General features: G+C 35.8%; 1 protein-coding gene and 1 pseudogene across 49 annotated transcripts in view; one reads left to right on the plus strand and one right to left on the minus strand.

Moving 5' to 3' along the window:
* RIMS2 (regulating synaptic membrane exocytosis 2) overlaps positions 1-16,645 on the plus strand; it is a 612,755-nt gene that overhangs the window by 391,682 nt on the left and 204,428 nt on the right. For 32 of the 49 annotated variants that reach the window (XM_045050079.1, XM_045050046.1, XM_023248368.2 and 29 more), the window contains one exon: positions 5,208-5,273. The exons of the other annotated variants lie outside the window; for them this stretch is intronic. In XM_045050079.1, the coding sequence (XP_044906014.1) occupies positions 5,208-5,273 (66 nt within the window). The remainder of the gene's footprint in view (positions 1-5,207; positions 5,274-16,645) is intronic. 49 annotated transcript variants of the gene reach the window in all.
* LOC123383228 lies at positions 14,328-14,603 on the minus strand (annotated as a pseudogene).

The following is a 16,645-nucleotide window of genomic DNA, read 5'->3' on the forward strand; positions in this document are numbered from 1 at the left end:
CACACTTAGGCCATTTCTCTACTTTTTGTCAGCCAACCAGCTACCAGAATGTGTCCAACTGACCCATAACTATTTATCGTTTTCTTGGTCTTTTTAGTTATCAACTATGAGGGAACCATATCTCTGAAAGTTTGAAAATACAGAGAAAGTAAATGAAAAAAAACCCTCTCGTTGCAAAAATAATATGTTTTATTTATTATGCTTCAGGAGTAAATTTTAACATACCTCGATCATACTGAATTAATTTTAGGAACTACAAAGTAGCAAAACATTAACAATATAAAAGACACAGAACAGAAAGCTTTGCATTAAGGTGAGATTGTTGGAAACTTTGCTTTCAAAAGCTATAGGTTATTTCAGAATGAGATATTTTATTTCCTCCTTTTGCAGTCCTGTTTGTTTGGTGGTTTTTAAAAGGGGACCTTCAGGCTCATCTGATATAATGGAAGGATAATTCATTATAAATACAATTTTGTTCTGTCTTTAAAGATTTTATTTCTTAATAAGACTCGAAGTGTGTCTAGAAATTGGATCAGTAATCCAGTTCAATTCTTTGAATACTGAGAATTTCCATTATGATTTTTGAATCTTAATCCCTTTTTTCAGTTTTTAAAATTTAGTAATTTTTTAAATTTTCTATTTTTTTCTTTTACTCTGCTCAACTTTTTTTAAAAATTCAAAAAGATTGGATGAATTACGATTTTTAACATTATTTTTTAAGTCATTACTTAACTCATTATGTATATTCAAGACAGTAGTGTTTGCTTAGGTTTAATAATTCCATTAATCTTGGAAGAAAAGTAAGCATGGTTTAATTGAGAAGAGTAAATGAAATATTTTTAAATTGTACCGAGTGGATGTGGCAAAGAGTCTTAGATAAATCTCTGGATCTTAAGTAGATTTTACTACCAAAACAGTGTGGTTCATTTTATGTACTAGTCATCCATGCATTTTTTATAGTTTTCAACAGAATCTTAAGGGGGATCATGACCAGATTAGGTTAAGAGGAATAACATGACTATAGAAAAGTATGCATTCCAAGTTCTCCAGAGAAACAGAACCAGTAGAATAGATAGATAATAAGGAATTGGCTCGCACAGTGATGGAGGAGGTTGAAAAGTCCTCCCATCTGATCTATGCACCCTGGAGACCCATGAAATGATAGTATAATTCAGTCCAGGTCTGAAGGCCTGAGAACCAGGGAAGCCAGGAAATCCTCGTGTGAGGGCCAGAGAGATAAGACATGTCCAGCTCTAAAATGAGGCAGGAAAAAGGGAGGAATTCTTCCTTCTGCCTACTTTGTTTTGCTGTGACTCTCACCAGATTGTATGATGCTCACTCAGACTGAGAAGGACAATCTACTGAGTCCACTGATTCAAATGTTAATATCATCCGGAAACATCCTCAATGACACACCCAGAAATAACACTTAATATGAGCATTCCTCAGGCTATTTAAATTCACTATCACAAAAAGGGAAATAAACTGATGTTTGACAAAGGTAGTCCTCCCTTAATGTTTCCTTTTTTCTTTATAGAGACAAAATTAATCACAGGCTCCTCAAGGAAAATGTAAGAAATTGGATGACAATGTATATGTTCTATGAATTTGAAAATTTTAATAAGCTTTGAAGTTTACCTCTGTTCATTGGTCAAGTTATTTTCAGAGAAAATCTATTTGTTCTTAAGGCAATAAATCCCAACATCACAACTGTTGGGTATTATTTCCACCCCGTAGGGCCAGGAAATTCTTTTCTGAATACTGTTTTATTTATTTTCTTATACTACAAAAGTTTGTAATGTTCTGTTTACGTTTCTAGAATGTCTCTATGATTATGTGAACCATTGCTGTTTTTGGAGGCTTACCATGGAAATAGCATAATTCCGTTTTTACTTTTTAATTCAATCCAAAATGTACTGATTGAGTGTGCAAAGATTTAAAATAGACATTATCCTGGCCTAGATGAACAGAAGATCCAACTAATTATACCAGCTCATATATCCCAACTAATTATATTATATAATATACCAACTAATTATAAAACATAGAAGACTGTAAGGCCTAAGTATAATATTATTAGAACAGATTGGAGAGAGAATTACTTGCTTGAGTATTGGAAAAAAGCTTCAAAGGCAAATTGGACTTTAAAGATCAAGTAGAATTTTCAAAGGCCATGAAGTGGGGACATGGTGAGAATGATGGCATTCTTTGCAGAGTGATGAGCACTAACAAAGTCTTGGAGTCAGGAGAGTGGGGGGAGGGGGTATATTTAGAGAATCTTCCATGGTCTGGTGTGTCTAGATAAAATATTATAGTAGGGGAGATAGGAAGTGATAGGATATGAAGATTGAAGGTAGTTTAGAACTTAATTAGTATGCCATGTAAGGGAATATATATACTTATATTTGATATGTGAAACCATTGAAGGATTTGGAGCAAAGTTTCTACATGATCAGAAGCATAATTTGCAAATATACTTCAAATAGAGTGAAGAATAGATTACATCAGGAAAGGGTTGGGTTTGAAGGAAGGGAAATGGTAGATTATTTCAGTAGACTTGGTAAACCTGATTTACAGTAGTGGCAGAAGAAAAAGAAGAGATAAATCTGAGTTATTTAGGCATTAGAATTAGCAAGGTTTATAAATCAATTAAATGTGGAAAATAAGGAAAATGGAGGAGTTAAACTATGAGATTTAAAAAAAATTTTTTTTAATGTTTATTTTTGAAAGAGAGAGAGAGAGACAGAGCTTGAACAGGGGAGGGGCAGAGAGAGGGAGACACAGAATTGAAGCAGGCTCCAGGCTCCAAGCTGTCAGCACAGAGCCCGACACAGGGCTTGAACTCACAGACTACAAGATCATGACCTGAGCTGAAGTCAGACACTCAATAGACTGAGCCACCCAGGCACCCCAAATTATGAGATTTTTAAAAGTTGGTTTATTAAGTAAATATTTAAATCCTTAGTTAAAACGGGGATTACGGGAAGAGGAATACTAAGTTTCAAGGGAGAGTTAACTATATTTGAAGCTAGAGGGTCTTTTGGAGATTGTGGAGTCCTAGATTCTAAAGAGGTACCTGAAGGATTGCTGTTGTAGATTAAGGGTGAAGCCGAATGCATAGGGACTAATTCCCTCACACCCTTGTTAGCCAGGCATTCTGATTTTATTGGATTCCTAATTGCTGGTTTTACATAAAAATCTGTTCAAAAAAAAAAACAAACAAACAGTGATCTTCTGTTCAAAAAGAAAGTTTAAAAACCACTGCTCCAGCCCCCTCATTTCACAAATGCAGCACCAGACGTCCAAATAGGCAAGTGTCTTGTTCAAACCTCAAAATTAACATGTGTTTTTCTGAAGTATCTACATGACACTCAGGCAGCCATGTGGAGAGCCCAGGAAGCAGCTGGGAATGTGCTGTGAAACCCAAAGAAAAATGAAAGCTAAAAAAAGTGAGAGTTTACAACTATAAAAGCAAATAATATTATCCAGAAAGAATGTGTTGGAATATAAAGTTTGAGGAACACATCTTGGGAACCCATTGCCTCTAAGTATTGAATAAAGAGAGAGAGAATCCAGTAAATGAAATGGGTAAAGAAACAGCTAGACGGGAGACCAGGCCATAAGAGCCTGAATTTTGGCTTAAGGAAGACCTAAGTTTGAATCCCAGTCCAGCTACTTACTATCCGGCTGTGGGCAGATACTCACAGCCTCAGTTGTTTGGTCTGTGGCAATACTAGACCCTACCTCAAAGAGTTGTTATGAGAAACAAATGAGATAAAGTTGACAAAACTTAAATGGAGTACTTGTTACATGGTTAAGTGTTACATAAATACTATTTAAAAACATTTTTTAATGTTTATTTTATTTTTGAGAGAGAGAAAGAGAGAGAGAGAGAATGGGGAAGGGGCAGAGAGAGAGAGGGAGACACAGAATCTGAAGCAAGCTCCAGGCTCTAAGCTTGGCACAGAGGCCAATGTGGAGCTCAAACCTGCAAACCGCGAGATCGTGACCTGAGCCAAAGTCGGATGCTTAACCAACTGAGCCACCCAGGTGCCCCTATAAATACTATTTTTAACAGCCAGAGAATCATGTTTCAAAAACCAAGAGAAGAGAGAATGTCAAGAAGAGGTTGAAAGTCAGTGTGTAACACCATAAATAAATGTAATATGATGAAGATCAAGAAGTTGAAGGATTTTTTTAGGATTTCACAGGTAACATTCACAGGATAGCTTCAAGGGAAATGTAGAGGTTGCAGTCACATCGTGGTAAGCTTAAAGCAGGAACGCATGATGAAGTGGTGACAAGAATTGTAGATGTGGCTAAGATGTCGAATGTTGTGAAGGAAAGGCAGAAACATGCAATATTTTGAGAGGAAGGCGAGATCAATGAAGGGTTTATTTTTTAGGATTAAATGCAGTTCAGGAAAGGAAGGCATGAAAGAATCACGAATGATGGAAGGTTATGTGGGAAGTTAGGATTACAAGTAGAGAAGTTTCTTCTTTAGGTGCAAAAAAAATGGCAAATGAAGGTATAAATATATGTACTCTATATTTAGAGATAAAATAGGGAAGTTGAGCGAGTTCAAGGTTGTTTTCTTTTTTTTTTTAACTGGAATATAATGGTCATCTGCCAAAATTAAGAGTTTTGGCATGAAAGGTTCTAAGAAGATAAAAGGGTTAAATTAGCGCTATGGAAAGAAGAGAATCAACCACAGATGGGTAAAGTGGTCATGGGGCATGAAACATAGCACAGCCAATAGTATGTTATAAACATATAAAAAAACACAGTGAATGTTTTATTATTATTTTATTATTTTCTTCTTAAACTTTCTCGTTATTTTATTATTTTTTTCTTCTCTTTCCTCCTAAAAAAAGGGAAAGCAACTATGTTGTATGACATTTTATAGATGGTGCTAAAGATGTTTGAGTGATAATTGATAAGATTTTGTTTTGAAATCTGATTGGTTTAAATCTTGATTTGTTATCTTTTTTGGTGTGTTTGTTTTGGAATACTTAGCTATCTTAACCTTTAGCACTGCCATATACAATGGACATTGGGAGGAAGGAGCAAGCTTTCTATTAACAATTTTCATTTGCTTTGCTTACTATCTGCTTATCTTTTTTGAATCTCACTTTTTAAAATTAAACTATACCTTTTCATTTCTTTCCTGAGTCTCATTTTTATTCTTGTTTCTGCCACGCTTGCAGTCAGTTTCTTACTCTACCTCGCTCCAGATACAGTCAGACCATTGAACACCATCACAGGGATGGCAGGTATATTTTTCTTACAATTGAGTCTGTTCATAGAATTGCATGTGCCTGTCTGTTGATATGATAGAATTCACTTCTGTTTCTGTTTTTTTTATATATACATATATGATTATTAATGAAATATAGAAATATTATCTTACTATAAAATAGAAAATATAGCATATGTAAATATTTTAATTGCAGTAAGAGGTCAAAAATATAGCTTTCCTTTAATGAGCTAGTATCCTTTCTTGGATCATTCTAAAAATTTAGTTCATCAGAAATTACAGTTAACTCTTGATTATCTGGAAGGATAGAATAACAGATTTTAAAAAGTTAATTGCATTTAACTGGCCACCTTCCTCAGCAGAGTTCATAAATATATATATGGAAGGAACTGATTGATTTTTATACATGTTACAATATGATTCCCCATCTCCCCCTCACCACAATTGAGGAATCAGTCCTGTAAGTACTTAGATTGAACTGATCAGTTTATGGTTACCTTGTCCAAGGTGGCTGTGATCTACTCATTGGTCATAGATAGTCCTGGATCCATGGAGAATATTGGGTGTGGGGGAAAATCCTTATTCATTTCTACTTTTCCACCATTCTCCTTATATTGAAGGGAAATATCAGATACTTGGCATTTAACAGAAAGAAGGATAAACTAGAAAGAGAAGGGAAAGAACATCTCCAAAAGCTTACAGTTTCTCAAGGCTCTATGTAGCTTCAGGGATTTGAACTAGTTCTGTGACATCATTTTGAGTCCCTGCAGGCAGAGAAGAGAATGGCGGTGATAATGTGGCAGGTTCAGCTAGTATAGATAAAGGATTATATGCTGTACTCACTCTATTGTTTCAAAGTGATTTGGGTTATGTGTGACCACTTTTGTACTATTAATTTATTAAGAGTTATTAATTTAAAAGTTTAGAAAAAATAATTGAAACTAATGAGTAAATTCCTAAGGATTGAATTCATGTAGATAAATGTGGAAGGAAACATAAGACATAACATCAACAATAAATACCTAATGACTCAAGTTTTGTGATGTCTTTCAGTAAATGTAATTGACATTTACTGCCTTCCAGTTTGTTATATGATAGTGATAATTGCTGTATTATATTGTGTTTTGCATTTTCTCAGCCTCTTTTCTGTTATTTTGCTTTAATACTAAACAATTCTTTTTTGTTACATCTTTTACTGTTACTTTTGCTCTATATTATTTTTGACTATTTTGGAGTTGCAGTGGTTACACACTTACGTCATAAAAATGTGAAGAAATAGTTACATCACTCCTCATAATTGACCAAGACCTTCCTTAAAGTGGATACCATGAACGAAACATTACTGATTATAGGCTTATTCTAATTACTCTAGTATCTTCCTTTAACTGTGAGTTAAAATCTTGTACCACATTAGTTTTTGTTAATATTCTATTTATCTTCATTATTAGTAAGCAGATTGCTTTATATTATTTGTTCTTTCAACAAACCAACATACGTAGAATCAGTTCTTGATCAGCTCTGGGTTGGTCATTAATTTCATATACTTACCCAAATTCTGACCTCTAGCCTAGCAGGATACATTTCTGAATTGCCTTTTGGGCCATAATTTTGTCTATGGTCAGGAAACACAATATCATTAATGTTTATATTAAAGTACAACACAGTTAGGAAAATCAGTTATCGAAAACAAGTGATCAAATATCCTACTGTAAGATTTGCCATCATTTAAATGATGCCAGTGTGTGAAACTAATGTACATCTACTCCTAGAAAAATTGGGTGGATTTTGTAAGAATGAAATTCTTTAGTTGCTTTTAAAAATACTCTCTTTCCTCATTACCAGTTTGATACATAAAAAAGAATGTGTGTGCATTGTAAAGCATAATGATAAAATGAACATCCATGAATCTATTACCCAAACTGAGAACCAGAATAATATGGTTTTATTTATTGCATCTACCTGTAAGATCTTTGCCTATGGGATCCATATGCCTCTTTCACTGAAATAGTAAACACTATACTGAATTTTCAGCTTAACATCACCTTCCTTTGCTTTTTTTTAAAGGGACTTTGATAATTTGTTTGCACTCTGCTAAATTTTTGAGTTACTCAGTCCTTCTGATCCTCACTTCAATCCTCTATGAGATTCTGGGATTATTGAAGATATACATGTATCCCTACCCTGAGTTTATTACCATAATATTCTAGGCATCTTGTCTTTAACTCAACCTCTGTACCTTTGTATATAGATCATCTGGTGACTTCTTGATTAATCCATTTTATTCACGGAAGATTTTAGCACCTGGCTTTAGTCTTCCTTTTCATAATCCCTGCCATCCGCCAGAATGATGTTAGTATTCACCTGAATGATTTATTCAGCACCCACTTTCTTTCTTGGCCATCTCAAATTGGAGGTAGTGAATTATCCCCAATTCTACTTTAGTCAGTCACTGCCATAGCCATACTCTGAATCTTATGTGAAATTGTTCTACCTTTAAAATCTTAGGGACTCCTGGGTGGCTCAGTCGGTTAAGCCGCCGACTTCGGCTCAGGTCATGATCTCACGGTCGGTGAGTTCAAGCCCCGCGTCGGGCTCTGTGCCAACAGCTCGGAGCCTGGAGCCTGCTTCCAATTCTGTGTCTCCCTCTCTCTCTGACCCTCCCCCGTCCGTGCTCTGTCTCTGTCTCAAAAATAAATAAACATTAAAAAAATTTTTTTTTAATTCTTAATTCACATACTTTGTTCTTGGACCAGAACTACACATCATTCTCTCGTATATATTTTTTACTGAACTACTTTTACCTTACTAGTTCTTTTATCTCAATAGAGAACTCCACTCTCTTGACACCTTTTCCTTTTCCTATTAGTCTCCACTTTACTTACTTACATATCCAGAGGTGGAATCCGTTCTTAGAAATATCCGCATTTCCCTTGCTACGTTGTTCTTCTTTTACCTATTTGACAGAGTTCAAATCTGCATCCGTCTCTTTCTCTTGCGGGAATGGTTTTGAACTAAATTTTCCAAATTTTCCCCAACTCACCTTCTTGAGCCAAAATAACTGAACACTTAAAGGAAATGTGATCTCTTTATTGAGAGTTGTGGGAAAAAAGAACGGAAGGAGGGAGGGAAAGAAGGAAGACAGGAAGCAGGGGTGGGGGGGAGGGGCAGTGGGGGAGAAAAGAAAATTAGCACCAACCCTCTAAGTGTCCAGTTTCCCAGCCCGGATTTCAAGGTGGCATTTACTGCAATAGTCTGGGAATTCCCCTTCTGGGATAAGTATTATGTTAATAGCTCCAAGTGGATTGTAGTTTAGCTATATCAAATCTGCACTTATCTGATTAGAATGAATGTAGCAAACTCCACATGGCGTCCCCAGTCTGTGAAGAATCAGAACCTTGGTCTCTTTACCCCAACGTTGTAAAATGAAAAATTATGAAGGCAGTCTCTTTGGAAGAGATGAATAGAGGCTTAAATAATATTTGCTAAACTTTTATATTGTTTCGGGAGACAAATATTAACTAATAGTGGGAATCAAAACACTTTTTCTTCTGACCCAGTTATGCTAACCGGCACAAATTGATCTCTGAGTCACTGTGTATTTTTAAACACAGTCAACCTTTAAACCAACATTTAGAATGGATATCATGTTACCTTGTATTAATGTCCCTTTATTAAGACATAGCCTTTATTTTAGTAAATATACCTTTTATATTTAAAAATTTACTCCCACACCTAACTTTTTTTTCCCCTAGTATTTACCTCTACTTAAAGCTACGCACAACATACTAAGGAATCACTGATGTTTGGCAACATGGTGGTAGTAAACATTATGTAGCGATGTCATGGAGGAGACAGCTAGGCTATAACTTGAAAGGGGAATTGGAATTATTTAGATTTATATAGAGGTAAGGTAGGATGTCAGTGGAATTCTAAAGAAATGTATGAGTAAAATTACTAAAGTAATACATATCATGTTTTAGTTTTAGTGCTGTTGAAGCATTATCCACAAGGCAGGGAATAGCAAGAAATAAATCTGGAATGATAGAGATGGTCCCTGTTACAGATAACTTGTATGTTCTATTAAGGAATTTAGATCTAAGACTGTAAGTGATGAAGGTACTTCAAAGAGTTTTAATTAGGAGATGGCTATAATATACTTATTCACTCTAGAATAATTACTCTAGAGACTGTATGGGATGGTTGAGAAAAGGGGTGGGAAAGAAAAGCATGCATAAGGATATTTGCAGAACTATCTCTGGGCAGCAGAAACCTCTTTGAGCACCTGAACTAAGTAAGGTAATAGATGGAGAGATAGAAAGAAGACCAGAGATTTAATCAATTGAAATCAGTAATATGTGGTAAATAATAGGACTTGGACGTTGAGGGGGAGCAAAGAGTCAAGGAACACTATGAGCCTTCTAGTTTGGGTAACTGGATGCATGTAGTACCTTAACAAAGTTGAGTATCAAAGGGGAGGAATGTTTGGAGAGGAATTAGTTTAAGTGAGGGACAAGTTCAGTTTTGGAATTATTGAGAGAGTTAAGGAGAAAACTCTAGCAAGGAGTAAAATAAATAAGTTTAAAACTTATAGAAATTTGGGCTATATAGAGCACTTTGAGAGTAAATTCACTCATAATGGGAAATAGCTACAAAAATAAAAGTGAAAACAACCTAAGAAACAACCCATGAAATGAAGGCCAAGGATTTTTTTTCTCTACTCTGGGAAACATTAACAATTAAGTGGTAGATAAAGGAAGAGACACAGAGAAGGAAGAGTGAGAAGAATAGGGCTAAAAGGAGAGAGTTTGAAGCAGGAAGAAGTAATGTCAGCAGTAAAAATAATAACTGAAAAACACCCAGGAGATTTGGCAAATGAGGAGTTATTAGTGACTCATCTCGGGTGACTTCAGAAGGGTGGCAAAGGAAAAAAAGCAGCTTGCAGTAGCCTGAAACATGACTGGGAGCTAAGAAATTAGATGCATTATGAATGTGGAGGAGAAATATTGGATAGGGGTATATGATATCAAAGCAGATTTCTCTCTTTCGAATATGAAATACATCATGAGTTTGTAGACTGGAGAAAGGGATCCTTTAGGAGAAGATAGGTTGAAAATATGGAAAAAGGAGAGGATGACTGTTAGAAAGGTCTTAGGTAGGAGAATGGACTCAATACACAGCTGGAGTTTGTAAACAGAAAGACACTCTTGTTTATTTTTGAGACCGGAAGAAAACTGATGAGAGAGTTGAAACTAAGTAAGTTTTTAGCAAAAAGTTGTGAAGTTGAAGATAATTATGTTTCATAGCCTCGATGATCTCGCTGCTGTAAACCGAGATGATGGTGGTTGTTTTTGACACAAATTCTCGAGGGTGGAGGCCCAAGGTTGAATATGATGTTGATTGGAAATGAGGAAGTTTAAAATGGTCATTGGTTAAAAAGTGATGGGAACTAAGGAAAACTAAAAAGATGATAGCAGCACAGCAGAAGTGGGAGGCCATGAATTTGCAGTGCGCCAAACTTTCCTGAAGTTATTCACAGTTGCCTCAATATAGAGAAATCAGATTATGGCATGGAACAAAGTTTTGGGGTTCTGATAAATGTTCGAAAGATTTGGGTTAGAAAGGAATCTGAGTGTTGATATGGGAGTGGGCCAGATGACCAATCATAGGAGTTTAGGATGGGTAAGGAAGGAAGGCAAATACAGTGATACATACTGTCGGGAATTGGTATCGACTATCAAGGGAACATCAAGTAAAATTGGAGCGAGATTATGAGACACCTGACAGAATTAGCTATTGTAATCAGAATTTGAGATACATATTGGAATTTAGTGTTTCTGAGTCTAAATAGTTTCATTGGATTCTAAGATCCACAGTAGTTTTGGGGTGGGGGGTAATGCAGGAAAAATGTGAGGATGATTGAGGTTTTGAAGATCTTGTGGTTCAAGATTATTGAAGAGTTTTCTGCATGTGCACTAAAATCTCCTAGCATTACCATAGGAATCAGGATAAAGAAGGTAGCTGACAACCAGCTCCCCAAATTATCCATGACGAAGAGAAGAGATAATGATTGGAAGTTGAATAGATACTAGCAACCTGAATTTTTAATGGAGGTTCAAGCTAAGTTACATGCTTCATAGAAATAAAAATATTTAGGGGCGCCTGGGTGGCGCAGTCGGTTGAGCGTCCGACTTCAGCCAGGTCACGATCTCGCGGTCCGTGGGTTCGAGCCCCGCGTCGGGCTCTGGGCTGATGACTCAGAGCCTGGAGCCTGTTTCTGATTCTGTGTCTCCCTCTCTCTCTCTGCCCTTCCCCTGTTCATGCTCTGTCTCTCTCTGTCCCAAAAATAAATAAACGTTGAAAAAAAAATTAAAAAAAAAAGAAAAATATTTACCTTATGGTATGAGAGTAATGGCCAGAGTGCCTCTAGGAAGGCATCTTCTCCTAGATCCATGGACTATGAAATACGAAGGAATAAGTAGCTTCTCCTGCTGTGAGCGATACTGGAAGCAGAGTTTGCAAGGCTGAGCTGGATATTATTTAAGGTAGGGATATGCAGGAACCGTTCTACAGAACAAAACCATTCCTTGATGGTACAAGAAAGTTTGTTAACAATGGGTAAGGAGGTTTGAAAATAACAGCTAAGAGAATGAGAGGAGATTGAAACAGTACGGAAGAAAGTACAGGAGGTGAAGAATTTAGATGATATCCGGGGCAGTTGAGCTTGCCCTTTACTAAGTTTATCACAAAGTTGTTCTGGTGCCAGAATTGAGACTGGTTTTGGTGATAGACCCAAGTAAGTTGCTGGGAGGAATGCCATGGAGTTTGAAGAGAGGCAGTGAATGGTCTTATCTCAAGGTATTTGGGGCCATGACTAAAACCTCATTAGAGAAAGCATTCTGATAAAGTTAGTGGAGTCACAGATGAGATTTCTGTATGGAATGTAGACTTTTTTTTTAAGTTTATTAAGTTTATTTAATTATTTTGAGAGAGAGAGAGAGAGAGAGAGCGCACTCACACGTGTGCATGAGGAGGGGAGGGACCGAGAGAGGCAGAGAAAGAATCCCGACAGGCTCTGCTAACATGGGGCTTGATCCCACGAACAATGAGATCATGACCTGAGCCAAAATCAAGAGTCAGACACTTAACTGACTGAGCCACCTAGGTGTCCAGTAGACTGTTGTCCTATAGATGCCATTTTCTGGTAAGTAGTACTGAGAGCCCTTAGTAAATGTGATCAAATCCAAGTAACTCATACTTCCTTTCTATCTTAATTTCTTTGTGTTATTACCAATCTCCTTCCACCTTCTATTTGTGTTTCTGACTGTAACCTCTCTTAATGTCTTTGGAATTTTTCTTCATTAATTATTTCTCATTTCTCTTGCATTTCAATATCTCTTATTTTCATATTTTTGTTTCTTCTTGAATTACTGATGAAATCTAAATAATACCTTCTTTCTGTTCTGCAAACCTTCAAGCTACTTTGAGAATGATTCACTTCTCTGTCTCTTAAGTCATGGTTTTGAGTATGTATTTTTACATATGCTTCAAACACTCCTTCATCAGCTCCTACGCTCCAACCCTCTATGGTTGACTGCTGCCTCCAGCCCTTTATTTTAAATTATTTTCCCTGTGATTATTATTGGCCAAGGCTTTTATATATATTTATCTGTGTGCTGCCTCTTTGCACCTGCCATTCTCGAATACTGCCTTTTTAAAGTTTCTCTAACGCATTACTATCCTGATTCTCATTCTACCATCTGACTGTTCTGTCTCCTTCTCTTGTTTCCTATTTCTCACATCCTCAACTTTTTGACTGTATGTTGACCTGTATCCCATCATCTCTGTGGCTTTGACCAAAACTTCCAGTAGCTGGTATAGTTCCTGGCCTATAATATGAGCACAATAAGTAGTATTGAAATAATGAATCAATTAATCAATCAATACTGAAATATAATACTGTGCAATGACTTCTCAAACTGTATCTCCAGTACCACTCTCTCCTTTGAAGGCCAGATTTCTCTACCTGATTGACCTCTGTACAGAATATTCTTCTATCTCTCACAAATTTAAGTTCAAAACTGGAGTTACTATCCTTCCTCCCTAGAATTCTTTTATCTATATTAATAGATCATCATTTCATTTTGGAGGCTGGGAATTTCAGGTTTTTGCTTTGGCTTGTTTATTTCTACATTTAATTCATATGGGGATGTCAAACATGTTTCAGAGGGAAAAAAAAGTCCTTGCTATTGAACACTTTATAGTTCAGTGAAGTTAACAGACTTCTGAATCAAGAAAGCTCAATTCTAGTTCCAGCTCAGAAAACATCTAATTGTGTGACGTATCCCAAGTTTCTGTGAGCCTTAGTTTTCTTATTTCTAAAAAGACAGAGATTGGATTATATGGCCTCTGAGATTCCTTCTAATCCTAACCTTCTGTTTGTATAATTCTGTATATTGTGCATATTCTATATGCTGCATATTTCATATTTTGTACATTGTGATTTATAATGTTTGTCATCCATACCTTCTTCTCTATTTTTACCCCTATTACTACAAGTTAGCCTTTTCCTACTCTACTTCATTCCATACACTACTGCTGAATTCGTCTTCCTAATTCATTACGTTATTTACAAATTACCTTTGTTCAGAAGCTTTAGGTCACTCTCATAGAAAATTAAACCCTGCCTAAGCTTCTTTACTAGGCATTTAAGATCTCTATAAACTGAGTCCAGGCTAATTTTCTAACTAATATTTTGCCATATTTTAATTTCTGTATGTCCAGCATTTCCATTTGCCTCTTTTTCCCTCCAACCTGATTTGTTGAACATAACAAAATTCTGTATACAAAATGACCTGGACCTGCTACTTCAAGCTGTGATTCTTCCTTACTAGTATTTTTACAAGTCAGTCCATACAGTGTAAAAAAGCTTACTTTAAAATTAATAGAAAAGTGCCTAATGTACTTTAAATGAACGACCTAACTTCTGGAACTTCAATAGCTCTATAAGACACTTAACATAGGTAGAATTAAGTTCCTCTGTGACAGGCTGCTAGAGAACGGATAGAAGACATCAAAAGGTCTTGCTATGTACTGCCATTGTGATACCGTCCTGCTTCTGGATCATAATATTCCCATTATCTGATTCTAGACACATCACAGGAGTATCAGTGGGGTTGGAAGTTAGCCCAGCTGCTTGCTGAGCTAGAACAGATATCACCCCAGCATGCTAATCTGACAGGATCTCACAGCAGCCCAGATTAAGTCCTAGTGAATCTGTGCCCAGGATTCAAACAATGGGCGGATTCTTCATTGTGTCCTCCAGGTGCTGCTCCAGAGTCTCCTCCATCACACCCACTGCCCCCCACCCCCCCAGCCGGGGACCCTACAGCACATTGTGTCCCTTCTCTACCGCATGTCTCCCGCCCGACTCTTTTATGGTCTCCATCTATCTGCTGAAACTTCTCCATCTTTTCGTGCATGTTGTCCATCTTTTCTAATATAGTCTTTAATTGTCAGTTAGACTTATTTGAAATTCCCTGATAGTTCCAAAATCTGTGTCGTCTCTGAGTTTGACTCTGTTGATTGCTTTGTCTCTTGACAGCAGGCCCTATTTTTTCTTGCCTTTTGGTGTTTCTAGTCATTTTTTATTGACTATTAGACATCATGTCATCAGTAGTGACTGAGGCAATTAGTATTTATGCCTGAAAATAGGCATACATCTTGTTCTGTTAGACCGTGTACGTGTGTGTGTGTGTGTGTGTGTGTGTGTGTGTGTGTGTGTGTGTGCATGTTGGGGGGATTAATCCTTGGACTACTACCTCTGACTGTGTGATTGGTACCCCATGAAGTGGCAGCTAAGGGCAGGTAGTAGCAGTATGTCTGAGATATTTGCCCTATACCCATTCCACTCTCCCTGTAAACCTAGCTAAACAAAGGAAGGTTGGTGAATTGTTCAACGATGATTAGTGAAACCGTTGAACATAGCATTCTACTATGAGGACCAGCCCTCTTAACATTTGTACATATATTACAGTAACAATGCATAATTTGGTCCTTTACAAACACACGTTTAAAATGTTTGTTATTTCAGACTGTTTGAGGACCTGGGAAGGGAAAACATGGGGGGTGCCCATCCCTTAGTGGAATAACATTAATTTCTTACAATTGACAAAATGTTTTTAAACTTTAACATCCACTGAAAAATGAAAATTATTTAGTAAAGTAAGCATGTTATAGATTATAGATAGTAATTATATTATCTCAGGATTTTAAAAATATATATTTTAATAATGTATTAATTTGCTGCATGTTAACTGTTGCTGAGTAAATAATTAATTCTGCTTACTTGTAGTTTTGTTTCTGTTATTTTTTGAAGTAAAAATTAAATAACAATGAAAGTTATAAATATTTAAGAAAATACTCAAAATATCCTCAAGACATTTACATCTTATACGTTTCTGTGTGTGCATATTTAATAATACAATATATCTTTATTTTTCAGTATTGTATTTGTCCCTAATTTTCTTCAGGAAATTGAGATATTTACTCTTTTTTTCTTGCTATCTCCTACAATGACTAATGACTATTTCTAAGAAAATACTTCTCTAGATTTGTTTGAGCACTTCTCTTTTTTGGTGATAAAATAGACCTAAGGGTGATAGTAATATGTTTTTCTACATTAGAAGTGTCTTGCTTTCTCACATCACTATATGTATTACTGCTGTTTCATATCTTCAATTGTTAACTTGGCTGACAGTATATATTGCTGTTATTGTTGAGTAAACTCACTTTTAACTAATGTACAGAATTTACATTTAAGTGAACAGAAATGTTCTGTAAAGAGATGCCATCATGCCTTGGGATAAATTGACCTATCTTCCACCAAAATAATAAAATGTTCCTATTCGTACACAATATTAATTAATTAATTTATTTATTTACCATGATTTCCATGGTGACTATTTTGTGTATTGCAATTCTCTTTACTTTGGAAGCAATACTAAAATAATATAAACTACAGTTTTTACAAATTTAAACTTGTACATTGTAATTTCTGATGAGCATGAAAATTATAGAGTTGAGTCATATAATTACTTTATTTATTATGTAAATATGTATATATGTTTTATTAATCACCCTAAAATGTCTAATTTTAAGATATTATCATGTAGTTATTTCTTCATTATGCAGCTAATGCTCAGAAAATCTCTAGACATTCAATAGATTTTATCAAAAGCATAATGCTTCTGCTGTTAATCAGCTTATGGTATTACACAATATAGATACAGGGAAGATGTTTCTTGCCCCAAACCAGAGATTATAATTGTTGTCCTTCAGAGATACACTTACATTTTTCTTTTTTTAATTTAAGATTTCAGCTTTAGGAAA

The sequence above is a fragment of the Felis catus genome, chromosome F2 (genome assembly GCF_018350175.1).
Source record: "Felis catus isolate Fca126 chromosome F2, F.catus_Fca126_mat1.0, whole genome shotgun sequence".
NCBI classification, from domain to species: Eukaryota; Metazoa; Chordata; class Mammalia; order Carnivora; family Felidae; genus Felis; species Felis catus.